Genomic DNA, 13831 nt, shown 5'->3' with positions numbered 1-13831 from the left:
TGAGGCATTGTGTTCATTTTGTTTATCAAGCAGCTATTCAGCCTCTAGTGGGCCCAAGTGCTTAGCAAGCAAAAGCTTTTAAGAATGCCTGCAGCTGCAATCCAACCTTCCAGGTAGGCTGCAGGTTCAGAGCACAGCTGCCCTAGGCTACATAAAACTCAGATCCATCTGGAACTGAGTTTCAAAGAGGATTTCAGATTTGAGTTTTTCATGTATCACACGAAAGAGAAGGCAGGGGAAGAACACAGGAAAGAAGGAAGGCAAACAACCAAAAAGATGATATCTCTACTTCAGCCTTAATAAAAAATAAAAAGCTCAGACCCATGCTGCTCCGTCTAGATTACTACTTGCCAAGCCGGATATTCCATTCAGCGTATACTTCGATGAGCTGTGACTCATCCAGCAGCACCTGCGCCCATGTGTTAAGTACTGCCAAATAAAAGCCCAACATCCATTTACACAACAAAGAGATGTACCCTACAAGGCATGGGGCCTCAATCCAAAAGCCCCACTCCCCGTTTGTTCTAAGCCAAGAGAAAGGAGAAAAAAAATCTTCCCTGCTCACACCAGAGATTTTTAAAATGTAGGTGGATTTATGATGTAGGTTCATTTACAAATACTTTTACTCTTTAAAAGAATAAAGTATATTTAACAGGACAAACACCCCTCCAGCATTAGATTACCAAAGCCATTAATGATCGTTCACCAAACCTTTCCAACCTCCTTCACGAAAGCTCTTTATTCTCAAAGGATATATTTTTTGAGCAAAGGGGGATCAACAAACTAGTTGCTTGAAAGCTTTCCTGATGCTAGGCTGAAGTTAGGAAAGGCTTAATGAAGGCTTTAAAATCCACAAGGGCTTCACAATGAACATCTGACTCGGTGATTTATGCATATTAATAACTTCAGTCCTACTGAGGCAAGCTGAGCCAAACATGTCCTCCGAATCTTAATGTCTTTAGCTCCACTGGGATTATTACAAATGTAAATTTCTAAGATTCTCAGCTATTAATCTCTGTCTGTCCTCCTGTTCAGCAACATAATGACTAATTAAACATCAAAAGACCTGTACAGGAGATCTTCTTTGACAGCTACCGCCTAGTCCTCTTCCCAAGAGAGGAATTCAAATGACAGGGACATGGAGTAACAGCATATGAGTAAGCTACAAATTACTGCAGAGAAATCTGAAAATCTAACATTAAATGTGGATTTATCTCAATCAATGATTCCATTAAACAGTGAACAGTTACTATGTGAAGTGTACCTGCTGACACCAATCGAAGATATCCTTACAGCCAGCAAATACTGAATACCTGAAATCGGTTTGTTTACCACCAAGTCAAAAAAATGGGTACTTACTGAAGAAGGCAAACCAGGAGGCACCTTTCTGACTTTCTTTGCTTGCAAAGGATCTGCACATGGAAAACAAGATATTTCATCAGCATTTATATTAAAAAAGGTCAGACTTCGAGTGAACAGGGAAGAATTTTTCCTTCTAGTGCCTTGTTTTTCAGTACTTAGAAATAAGGAAGGGCATACAGGGATGGGGGTTTCATTCTTTCTAACTGGTTCCTGGGCAAAACAGTTCTCCTAATGAAGTGATATATTCTGAAATACATAACGCATAAGTTTAGGAAGATGAAAGCAAACAAAGTAAAACAAGAAAGAAAATAACAAACCAATAAGCATGTGTGAAGGGAATTTACATTTCTTAAAAACTCATTATGTGCCAGGCTCCATACCAGGCACTTTATATCACATATCTCACTTTCATTTGCAGAGGGCATTTGGTGCAACAGGTCACTTTAATAATACAACTGCTTAGGGTGCCTGGATGGCTCAGTTGGTTAAGCGGCTGCCTTTGGCTCAGGTCATGATCTCAGGGTCCTGGGATCGAGTCCTACATTGGGCTCCCTGCTCAGCAGGGAGTCTGCTTCTCTGCCTCTCCTCCCTGCTCATGCTCTCTCTCTAATAAAATAAAATCTTAAAAGAAAAAAATAATACAACTGCTTAACAGAGGCGCAAATTTAGTGTCCACATCACATGAAGAATTAGGTTTAAAAGCATATTAAACAGACTGAAAGCTAATGCTGTGCTATAACTTACTAGGTTAAAAATTTAAATGAAAAATTATGCTTGTCATCATGTCAGAGAAATACCACATAAACTATTAAATACAGGCACTACTGTCATATACAATGTCATCTAGTACTCTGTAAGAACATTTACTGTTTACAATGCGTGGTTAAAACTGCAAATTCAGCACTAATTATTGTGTGATTTATCAGTGGATGTTTATATTATTTCAAAAATAACTAGCGAAAGCATATTTCTTTATAAGACATAAATCATTTATTGACATAAATGAGAACATGCGTATTTTCACAGATACCTAATCAGCTTCACCTGGTATTTTAATTTTACTTATCTGTAAAACTTAAAATTTAAAACTTGTCCATCTTATTTACTGTAAAAAAAAAAAGGTGTTAAGTGCAGCTTTCCAATCTTACACAAATAATGGATGAAATTCAGGATTTTTCAGAGGAGTTCACTATTAAGAAGGCTGATGTTAAAGTATACTATTTTGCAAACTGTAAATATAAGAATTAAACAAGCATCCATTTACCTGGGTCATAAATTATAAGATACAGTAAGACACACAGTTGTTTAAGAAAGAACTAAATTCATTTTTTAAATTAGGGCTAGGCATCTTTAAATTTATATTCTAGGAGGCTGCAAAGCTAATAAAGCATCTTTAGAAGTAGCATGTGGAAAAATTTTATACAATAAAAAATAGGGAAAAGCATTCATTACCATCTAAGTCCATACACCAAGAGGCAGCCTGTATTTCCTTAAAACAAAAGTACCAAAGATAAACAACATCTGGCACACTCTATACTTATAAAACTTAGAAGCAATTTTTTTGTTCTTTGTGAGGCTTTTCTAGAACTCTTCATAACTAATAAATACAGTATCCTTTGAGCAAAAGCCACACTCTACACCAAAAGAGTCAACTGAACTGCTCCTATCAGTTTGGAGCTCATCAATCTATTTTGGATTAATTACTAGCAGAAGATGTTCTATTTAGTTTAGGACAGTTTATACCTCCTATGTGAACAGAAATGTTTCTTTTCTTTTTTTTTTAATTGGGGGGGGCAGAGGGAGAGTGAGAGAGAATCTTAAGCAGGCTCCATACCCAGCATAGAGCTTGACACCGGGCTTGATCTCACAACCCTGAGATCATGACCTGAGCAGAAATCAAGAGTCAGATCTTAACCGACTGAGCCACCCAGACACCCGGAAATGCTTTTTATATTTTTATCTCATCACTGGCTGCCACTACACAATTACATCCATAATGTTGTATTTAAAAACATAAATTTGGGATGCCTAGTTCACTTTTGAGGGGTTGCAAAGTCTAACAGTTAAGAGAGTAAGCTGGCTGGATTCAAATTTCAGCAGCAACAAATACAGCAGCTGTGTGAACTTGGGCAAGTTACTTTTAACCTCCTTGTGCTTCAGTTACCTAAGATGTAAAAAGGGGATAACACATCTTAGAGTTATTGTAGTAAAGATAATACGTGAAAAATGTTCGGGGCAGTGCCTGGCAGAGAGTGACAATAAATTTTAGCCATTATTACTATGTTTATATTAAATTATGTGGCAAAATATTGTAAATTAGATAGCTAGATGCTGTTTGGCAGAATGCTGATTTCGTAAAGCATCCAAGTAGCTTAAGATACTGAGGTGGGTATAGATGATCTCTGAAGTCCTTTCAACTCTGAGATTTTATGAATAACTGCAATGCCAAGAAAGAGTGGCTGACTGAAAAATAACAATGAAGAATGGAATAATACTCCACTAAGTGGTATTCATACAGGAAATGAGTGGGCTTGCCTTGGTACCAAGCCATGGCTAAGCTGCTTAACTTCCTGGGTCTTGATTCCTCATCTGTAACATGAGGTTAATATTACAACCTCATAGAATTTTGTAAAGATTTTGTAAAGATATGGAGGAGACAACAGTATTTATCACTATCATAATCAAAATGAAAATGAAGATATAAGTTTTAATTTCTGGAAAACTTGAGTTTTTATACCTCCACCCCAATTCCTAGTGAATCAATAGTTCATTTTCTCCCTGACCTTTTAGTAATATTATATTGGTCCATAATAATGCATTTTGACATAGTATGTGCTCACATAGCATACTAACAAGATATTTCTCTAGTGACATGACACATCTAGACTCAAATGAGTGTTCCTACCCTAACTTATTTGATGGGAAACAAAAGTGAAGATGGAGAAAAGATGCTTTACAATTTATCATTTCTTTAATAACAAACATTATACTGGTCTAAATCATCTGGGCTTACTTTATTACACATACTAAGTCACCCATAATGCTGAGAGGTGGGCACATCTAGTCAGAGCTCTCTATGCCAAGCATGACCATCATTACCCTTTTATATACTCAAGGATACTCTAGATCCAGGGATGAGGGCTATTTCATAAAAATCTAGGTTTGACAGAAGGTAGATATATAAATTGAAGGCAGTCAACAAATATTTTTGGAATAAATATGACATATTTTCTTTTAGTGCGCTATATTTATTTCAGAAGCTGGCCTATCCTTGATAGAAACATCCTGTACAACTTCAATTTTCTTTTCTTTTTTTTTTTTAAAGATTTATTTATTTATTTATTTGAGAGAGAGAATGAGATAGAGAGAGAGAACACGAGAGGGGGGAGGGTCAGAGGGAGAAGCAGACTCCCCGCTGAGCAGGGAGCCCGATGCGGGACTCGATCCCGGGACTCCAGGATCATGACCTGAGCCGAAGGCAGTCGCTTAACCAGCTGCGCCACCCAGGCGCCCACAACTTCAATTTTCTTGTGTAAAGGAAGATTCCTATAAAGGAATCACCAAAAATTCTCACATTTAAATACTACCTGGATCAGGTGCCAGAGTATACCTGAGGCTTGCTGTAAGCAGCAATGCAAAACAGACTGGCCTGGTTAGGCTATGTATAAGGCATAGAAGAAGGGAGCTAAGGAAAATGAGGGTTCAAAACTTAATAGGTACCTAGTTTCCTTTTGAGGTGATGCTTTGGAATGAGACAGAGATGATGGCAGCATAGCACTAGGAATGTACTAAATATCACTGACTTGTACATTTTAGTATGACTGATTTTACCTCAATTTTTTAAAAAATGGGAGTAGAAAACTTAAAATGCAAAGAACACTGGATGTGGAGTCAAAAAATCTTAAATTTTATCTTGGGTAAACCATCTACTAATTATATGAATGCGTCCTCTTGAGCCTCCTTTTCTGTTAAATCTAGTATTACATCCACTGACCAGCAGGGCTGTTGGAACAACAAGATGACAAAGTATATAAAACACATTGTAAACTGTTCAGCATTATATCAATCTTAGTCAAAAATAAGGTGTTAAGGGCGCCTGGGTGGCTCAGATGGTTAAGTGTCTGCCTTCGGCTCAGGTCATGATCCCAGGGTCCTGGGATCGAGTCCCACATCGGGCTCCCTGCTCCTTGGGAGCCTGCTTCTCCCTCTGCTTCTCTCTCTCTCTCTCCCTCTGTCTCTCATGAATGGATAAATAAAATCTTTAAAAAAAAAAATAAATAAACTTGTAGCCTTCCTTTAAAAAAAAAATAAGGTGTTAATATTAGCCCATGATATTTTTATTATAATAGGAAAAACTAATCCCATTTTTCACTATTTAGTTCCTCTTATGATGACCAAACAAGATTATATTGATTACTAAATATCTAACAGATAACATTACTTTCTGCAAATAAGCCCTAATATCAACATCATACCTAAGAAACCAAATTTCTACTAAATAAAAGTGCAGCTAGAAGACTAAGAGGTTAAAAAAAAGAAAAGAAAAGAAAAGAAAAAAACATTTGTAAGATAGGATTTGTCGTACAAAACACTTACCAAGTGCTGCAGAGTCATGGAGTGGTCTTCTCCTGGAACTTGTGGCAGAGAATGAGTAGTATGGTGTTCCAGGTTTTCCTGAAGAAGACAGCTGTGCTGGGCTTCCAAGCCCCAGATCTTGTCTCAGGAGACTAGACTATAAAACAAAGCCAAGGAAACAAGTTATCTTCCCACAGATACCAACCCAAACCTGAAAATATCACTTCTGAGTTATTCAGAGGATGCTAGAACCTTCAACAATGCCTTGAATTTAGATGCATCTGATAAATATTTGAGTTCTATTAGACCATTGGTTTAAACCTGTATTTTCTTTTTCCCTATCCTCATGCTTTCTAGTAATTACTCAGATCTATACAATCTTAAGGTTGAAAGACACTTTAGTTACTATGTGGTTCTACCCTTTAAGCATCAAGAATATTTTTGAAAAACGGCCACAAGTCTTTGCTTGAATGCTTTCATGACCATACAAGGCAGTCAATTGTTCTTTTTCCTCTTCTTTTTTCTTTTAGGATAGCTTTCATTGTTTGAAGATTGCCAATATTGTCAAGACTAGCCATTCCTGTTTTCTTCAACTGTGTCTCATGGCATGGGTTTAAATGTAATCCTCACCATCTCTGATAGAAGACCTCTGGATTTATTTTCAGTTTGTCAGTGTCTAGTAAAATGGAATGGATGACAATGCCCCAGATGTGGCCTGATTAGTGCAGAGTCATTTTCAATGCTGCATTTAAACAACCATTTGTGCTAGCTCATATTAAAAGGTTAGGAGTGATCACATGCTGTTACTTTTTACTGCATATGTTGCTATTAAATCCTGTCCCCTCCAATGGTTTCCTTGTTCAGTTGTGTTTTTTGGTTGCAGGTACAACAGTTAATGTTTACCTGATAAAATGTATCTTCTTACATTTTTCCATAATCATTCATTTCTGCCTTTTTTAGATTCTGAGTCTGTCAACCAATGCATTTGCTAGTCTTTCTAGTATTGGGGCACAAAAAATGGGATTAAAAAAAAAGAAGGCATCAGGATGAAAATGCTGAGGAGATCCCTATGCTATGCTACAGTGACATGAGACTGTGTCAAGTGCTTCATTGAAATCCAGAGATTCAGCAGCCCTGACCTACTAAACCAGTGACCCTAACATAAAGCAAATGAAGTCAATTTGACAGAATTTGGTTCCAACCTTTCTGGTAGCTAAGGGAAAAAGACCTCAACTGGAAAGGGTGCTGGATACAGTTCAGAGGATGCTCTCATATGAAAAGAGCTATGGTCCCTCTGATACATAGACTGTCCTCCTACCCCATATTTAATACCTGCCATCACCATACTCTTAGTAGTTGTCCTTTTGGCCACTGATTATCACAGAGGTACCGAGAAATAAACCTCAGCTCTGGTCAGAAAAAATCAGCAGAACTCTGTAATAGCGGTCATAGTAGCCAGGTTCCTACCTCCATTCTAATAATCAAGAAAAACTCTCTTTCATCTTATCACATATTTAATGATTTTAAGTAATTTTTGTTATGTTTTAGCTTAAAAAAACTGAGGTGGAATTCACATAGCATACAATTAATCATTTCAAAGTTTTCAATCAGTGACATTTGGTGTACTAACAATGTTATATGACCATCACCATCTAGTTACAGAACATTTTTATCACCTCCAAAGGAAACCCTATAGCCATTAAACAGTAACTTCCATTGTTCCCCTCCTCTAGCCTTTGTAACAACTAATCTCCTCTATGAATTTAGCTATTCTGAATATTTCATATAATTTGGAACCATATGTGACCTTCTTCCACTTCACATTTTTTTGAAGTGCATCCTCATTGTAGTTTGTATAGTACTTCATTCCTTGTTAGGGCTGAATAATATTCCATCGTATAGATACACTACAGTTTATCCATTCACTCATTGATGGGGCATTTGGTTGTTTCAAGCTTTGGACTATTGTGCATAGTGTTGCTATGAACATCTGTGTATGGGTATTTGCCTGAGTACCCGTTTTCAGTTCTTTTGGGTGATAATTAATTGGTGACCCAGAATTGCTGGGTCATGTTGCAAAAAGAAAAGTATCTATGTTTAACTTTTTGAGGAACTTCCAAACTGTTTCCCACAATGGCTGTGCCGTTTTACATTCCCACCAGCAACAGATGAGGATTCTAACTACATCCTTACCAACACTTGTTACTTGTTTTTAATTATAGCCATCCTTGTGGTTGGTATCAAGTAGTATCTTACTGTGGTTTGATTTGCATTTCCCTAATGATTAATGATGTTGAGTATTCCTTCATGGGCTTGATGGCCTTTTGTATATCTTCTTTAGAAAAATATCAATTCAAGTCCTTTGACCATTCCATTTTTGAGTTGGGTTGTGTTTCTACTGTTATACTGTAAGAATTCTTATACATTATGTTTTGAATACTAGACATTTATCAGACATATGATTTGCATGTCCCATTTTGTAGGTTGTCTTTTCACTTTTTTTTTTATAGATTTTATTTATTTGAGAGAGAGAGAGCACACATACAAGCAGGGGGAGCAGCAGAGGGAGAGGGAGAAGCAGACTCCCTGGTGAGCAGGGAGCCCAATGTGGGGCTCAATCTCAGGACCCTGGGTTCAAGACCTGAGCCGAAGGCAGCCACTTAACCGAATGAGCCACCCAAGGCACCCCTGTCTTTTCACTTCTTAATGTCCCTGGATAAACACAAGTTTTTACTTTTGATGAAGTCTAACTCACCTTACTTTTTCTTTTCTCTGTTGTGCTTTTGACGTCATATCTAATCATCCACTGCCTAAGTCAAGGTAATGAAGATTTATCCCTATATTTTCTTCTAAGAGTATGTAGTTTTAGCTCATACCCAGATCACTGACGCACTTTGAGTTAATTTTTGTTTATGGTAGAAGGTAGGGGGCAACTTCATTTGTTTGAATGTGGATATCCAGTTATGCTAGCACCATTTGTTGAAAAGAATAGTATATCCTTATTCAGTGGTCTTGGGACCCTTTGCTGAAAATCAATTGCTCATGAATACTTGGGTTTATTTCTGGACTCTCAATTCTATCCCATTTGTCTGTATGTCTACCTTATGCCAGCTCCATAGTGTAGCTTTGGATTAAGTTTTGAAATTAAAAGGAGTGTGTACTCCAACTTTACTTTTCTTTTTCAGTATTGTTTTGGCTATTTGGGGTTCTTTGAAATTACACATAGCTTTGAGAATCAGCTTTTCCATTTATGTAAAAAGATACCACTGGAATTTTGATAGAGACTGCACTTTGAGAAGTTTTGTCATCTTAACAACATTAAGTCTTCTGACTGATGAACACTGAATATGTTCCCATTTATTTAGGTATTTTTTAATTTCTTTCAGCAATGCTTTGTAGTTTCCTGTATACAAGTCTTACACTTTGTAGTTAAATTTATTCCTAGGTATCTTATTCTTTTTGGATGCTAAATGGAGATGGTGACTTAATTTTATTTTTGGTTTGTTCATTATTAGTGTATAGAATACAACTAGTTTTGGTGTGTTAATCTTCAATTTTGCAACTATGACAAATTCATTTATTAGCTCAAAGTTTTTTTTAAAGATTTTATTTATTTGAGAGAGAGAGAGAGAGCACACGAGAGAGAGAGAGATCACAAGCAGGGGGAGGGGCAGAGGGAGCAGCAGACTCCCCACCAAGCAGGGAGCCCGATGTGGAACTCGATCCCAGGACCCTGCGATCATGACCTGAGCCGAAGGCAGACGCTTAACCAACTGAGCCACCCAGGCGTCCCTAGACATCCTTGTCTTGTTCTCAATCTTTTTTTTTTTTTAAAGATTTTATTTATTTATTTGACAGAGAGAGACACAGCGAGAGAGGGAACACAAGCGGGGGAGTGGGAGAGGGAGAAGCAGCTTCCCGTGGAGCAGGGAGCCCAATGCGGGGCTCGGTCCCAGGACCCTGGGATCATGATCTGAGTTGAAGGCAGATGCTTAACGACTGAGCCACCCAGGTGCCCCCCACCTTTTTTTTTTTAAAGTAAGCTCTACACCCAACATGGGGCTCAAAGTCATAACTCTGAGAACAAAAGTCATGTTCTACTGACTGAGACAGCCAGATGACTCATCTTTTTCACAATCTTAGTGGGAAATGCTTTCATGCTTTTACCATTGAGCATGATTATCACCTACAGGTTTTTCATAAATGACCTTTATCGAGTAGAGAAAGTTCCCTCCTAGTCCTAATTTGTTAAGTGTTTTTATCATGAAAGGGTGTTGGATTTTTTCAGATGCGTTTTCTGCACTGACTGAAATGATCAAATGATTCCCCCCCTTCATTTTATTAATAAATTACAAAGATCACTTCTCATATGTTGAACTACTCTTGCATTTTTTTTTTTAAGGATTTTATTTATTTATTTGACAGAGAGAGAGAGAGAGCGAAAGAGGGAACACAAGCAGGGGGAGTGGGAGAGGGAGAAGCAGACTTTCCGCTGAGCAGGGAGCCTTATGCGGGGCTGGATCCCAGGACCCTGGGATCATGACCTGAGCCGAAGGCAGACGCTTAACGACTGAGCCACCCAGGCGCCTGCCCCTACTCTTACATTCTTGAGATAAAACCTACTTGGGTCATGGTGTATATTCCTTTTAATATGCTGCTGGATTTAGCTTGCTACTATTTTGTAAAGGATTTTTACCTTAATATACAAAAAAGATATAGACCTGTAGTTTCCTTTTTCCTGGGATATCTCTGTCTGGCTTGTATCAGGGTAATGCTGGCCTCCCAGAATGAGTGTTTAAGAAGGACTGGTGTTAATTCTTTAAATAACTGGTAGAATTCATTAGTCATTTGGTCCTAGGCTTCTCTTTTTTGAAAGAATTTTTATTACTGATTCAATCTCTTGTTTTAACTCTGCTTAGATTTTCTATCTCTTCCTGAGTTAGTTTTCATAGGGTTTATATTTCCAGGACTTTGTCCATTTCATCTGGGTTGTCTAATTTGTTAGCATACAATTATTCATAGCTATTCATAGCATTCCTTTATAATCCTTTTTATTTTTGTAAGGTTGGTAGTAATATTCCCTATTTTAATTTCTGATTAGTGATTTGACTCTTTTTTTCTTAGTCAATCTAACTAAAGGTTTGGCAATTTTTGATCTTTTCAAAGAACCAACTTTTGATTTTGTTGAATCTGTTTTTTTATTCTCTATTTTTTAAAAACTTCTGTTCTAATCTTTATTATTTCCTTCCTTCTGCTGGTTTTCAGTTTAGTCTGTTCTTTTTTTAGGTTCTTATGGTATAAAGTTAGGTTACTGATTTGAGATCTTTTCTAATGCAGGCATTTACAACTATAAATTTTCCTCTGATCACTGCTTTCATTGCATCTAATGTTTTGCTATCCTGTCTTTTCATTTTATATTTCAGTTTTTTTAAAAAAGCCTATTCAACAATGCTGGAGCACACATGAAGGAATCAATGTACTAAACCAAAGATCATTACAATCTTCAGAAATGCTTATAATCAAGAAAATTTTTTCAGACTCATCAAAAGGTAAATTCTTCTTTGAATAGAACTGGTATCTTCCTCAATAAAGAAAAGCGAGGAAAAGATTTCAAACATCAGACAATATATATGTGTACATGAAAAGCTACCTAGTATTAATATAATTATTTAGTGTTTATTTCACAAATTTCAACAGATATGATGCTCAAGAGATTGGAAAAGGAAGGTGTGATTATCAGACATAAAGGAGAAACAGTTCCCTTTAAGATAATAATCTCCAGAAGAAATGTTGAAATTGAGAAAATATACATAACACCTGTATTATTTCTATTTCTATAAGAAACCATTAACAGTGACTCTCCTGGTTATGTTACTTGAGTGAGTAGTGCGACCCAGGAATCAACAAGTCTCCCATACATTACACTGAAATTTCCATTGTCACACCTGTTTTGTCTTTCTTTTTTTGCCATGCTAGGCACATTCTACATACTTAAAATAGCATTCAGAATATGGCTCATAGTATGCTAGATGAAACATATTATTACCAACATGTTTGAGGGCAGGGGTCATGTACTTTGAAATTTTCCTCTAAACATCACTAGTCTTTTACTAAGATGTTCCCTGCTCAATGCAAAACTTACTTTCAGGATGGCATGCTTTGAGGCACCTGCTGTATTTGTTTTATCATGTACATTTTCATGTAGAAGGAAGGCACAAAAGAAACTGGTCATTTTACAAATATAAACAAACACCTGACAGGAGATGGGCATTCACAGGTCTCTTAATGGTGCTCCTTACATTTCCCTGGCACATAAATTCTCATGGGCAAATAAGTTGACGATTTACACTAGGGGTCAATGAATCAAGGCCTGCAGGTCAAATTGGGCCTGTTTTCGAAAATACTTTTATTGAAACAGTCTCATCCATTCATTTATGTATTGGCTATGACTGTTTTCATGCCACCGTGGGAAGAGGTGAGTAGTTACAATGGAGAATGTACAGTTAGCGAAGCTTAAAATATTTACTATCTGGCCCGTTTTGGAAGATGTTTATTGACACCTTATATAATGTTCTGGTGGAGGGACAAAGGACTAAGTTTGGAGAATGGTGAAGAAGTCTGTCTGTTTAAGTTGTAAGATAAAGACAGAAATTTTCAGATGAGTAAAATGTAGCCACTGTGTTACTTCTTCAAAGAAGGCAAATATGGTTATAATAAAGACTAACAGAGGCATAAAATAATCTAAATGGTAAAGAGGAAAATACATTTCTTATATTCCTAAAAGTAGGCAGAATGTCTACAAAAATTTTGATGTCCTAGAAGCAGCATGGGCTTTGGAACTAGTTACCCTGAGTTCAAACCCTGACTGTATGGTCCTGGGCAAATTATCTAACATTAATTAATTAGTTTCCTTTTATATAATGGGCATATTACTAATTTGCTCATAGGGTTGCTAGGAGAAGTAAATAAGGGCTAAAGAAAAGTAAGCAGCATGGTTTTAGGCCCTAGTGAAAATAAAAAACTCCATTTCATTTTTTTCTTTCCCATAGATAACCATATTGTAAGGATCACAAAAGAATGAAAATGCGGTGAATGACATTTTATGTACTGTTTCCTGGGCACAAACTCTATCCTAAGTCAGGAAACCTTGTCTGCCCTGAATCCAAGCTGGCTGAGTTACAACTCCCAATGGCTATGGTAAGAAAGGATGTTGGAAATCAGAAAGAGAATGGACAGGCCCTTAGAGAGAGGGTTGACAATTAGAGGCTAAATCCAGAGGAGTGTGACAGATTCAAACTATATCAATCGAGATCAAGAATAAATAGAAAACTGCCAACTTATTCTGAAATTGATTCAGATGTGTGTTTGTGTGTATAAACTCACATACAGAATACAAACATACATACATACTGAGTGAAAAGAAAAGGAATGTGTATGTATAAAGGTGGTGAAATATTGATGAAATTTCATTAAGAGTACATGGACATTCAGTGTATTATTCTTGTACCTTTTCTGTGGATTTGTAATTTCTGAAAATAAAGTGGGAGAAAATCAGAATAAATATCAAGAATTGACTAGCATTCTTAAATACGTACCATCTCAGTTAATATTTGCTGCAATCTTATTACTATATAAATTATATGTTAGACAAATAACAAGTAGTAGAACCCTACTTTGAATCTAGGTCTGTTTAAGAGGCTCTTTCTTCAATACAAAGAAGATTTCTATGATAGTGCAGGAACCTAATACCTAATTGCCATTTATAAGACTGTTAACTTGAGAAAATAGAAGTGACCTATAAATGACTTTATGGATTACAATCCTAAAACTGTATTATCTATAGAACACATACTGGTAGATTTTGCACATATGCATGAAATAAAGGAAGAAAAAG

General features: G+C 36.7%; 1 protein-coding gene across 10 annotated transcripts in view; it reads right to left on the bottom strand.

Annotated features, from left to right (window-relative positions):
* Positions 1-13831, bottom strand: part of TCF12 (transcription factor 12) — a 375554-nt gene that overhangs the window by 78527 nt on the left and 283196 nt on the right. For all 10 annotated transcript variants that reach the window (XM_025883884.2, XM_025883886.2, XM_073877071.1 and 7 more), the window contains 2 exons: positions 5959-6094; positions 1360-1412 (listed from right to left, as the gene is read on the bottom strand). In XM_025883884.2, the coding sequence (XP_025739669.1) occupies positions 1360-1412; positions 5959-6094 (189 nt within the window). The remainder of the gene's footprint in view (positions 1-1359; positions 1413-5958; positions 6095-13831) is intronic.

The sequence above is a fragment of the Callorhinus ursinus genome, unplaced genomic scaffold (genome assembly GCF_003265705.2).
Source record: "Callorhinus ursinus isolate GAN/ISIS: 27379988/994484 unplaced genomic scaffold, GSC_fseal_2.0 scaffold25, whole genome shotgun sequence".
Taxonomy (NCBI): Eukaryota; Metazoa; Chordata; class Mammalia; order Carnivora; family Otariidae; genus Callorhinus; species Callorhinus ursinus.
Note: the sequence above shows the minus strand (reverse complement) of the source record. Positions and strands in the feature narration are given on the sequence as shown.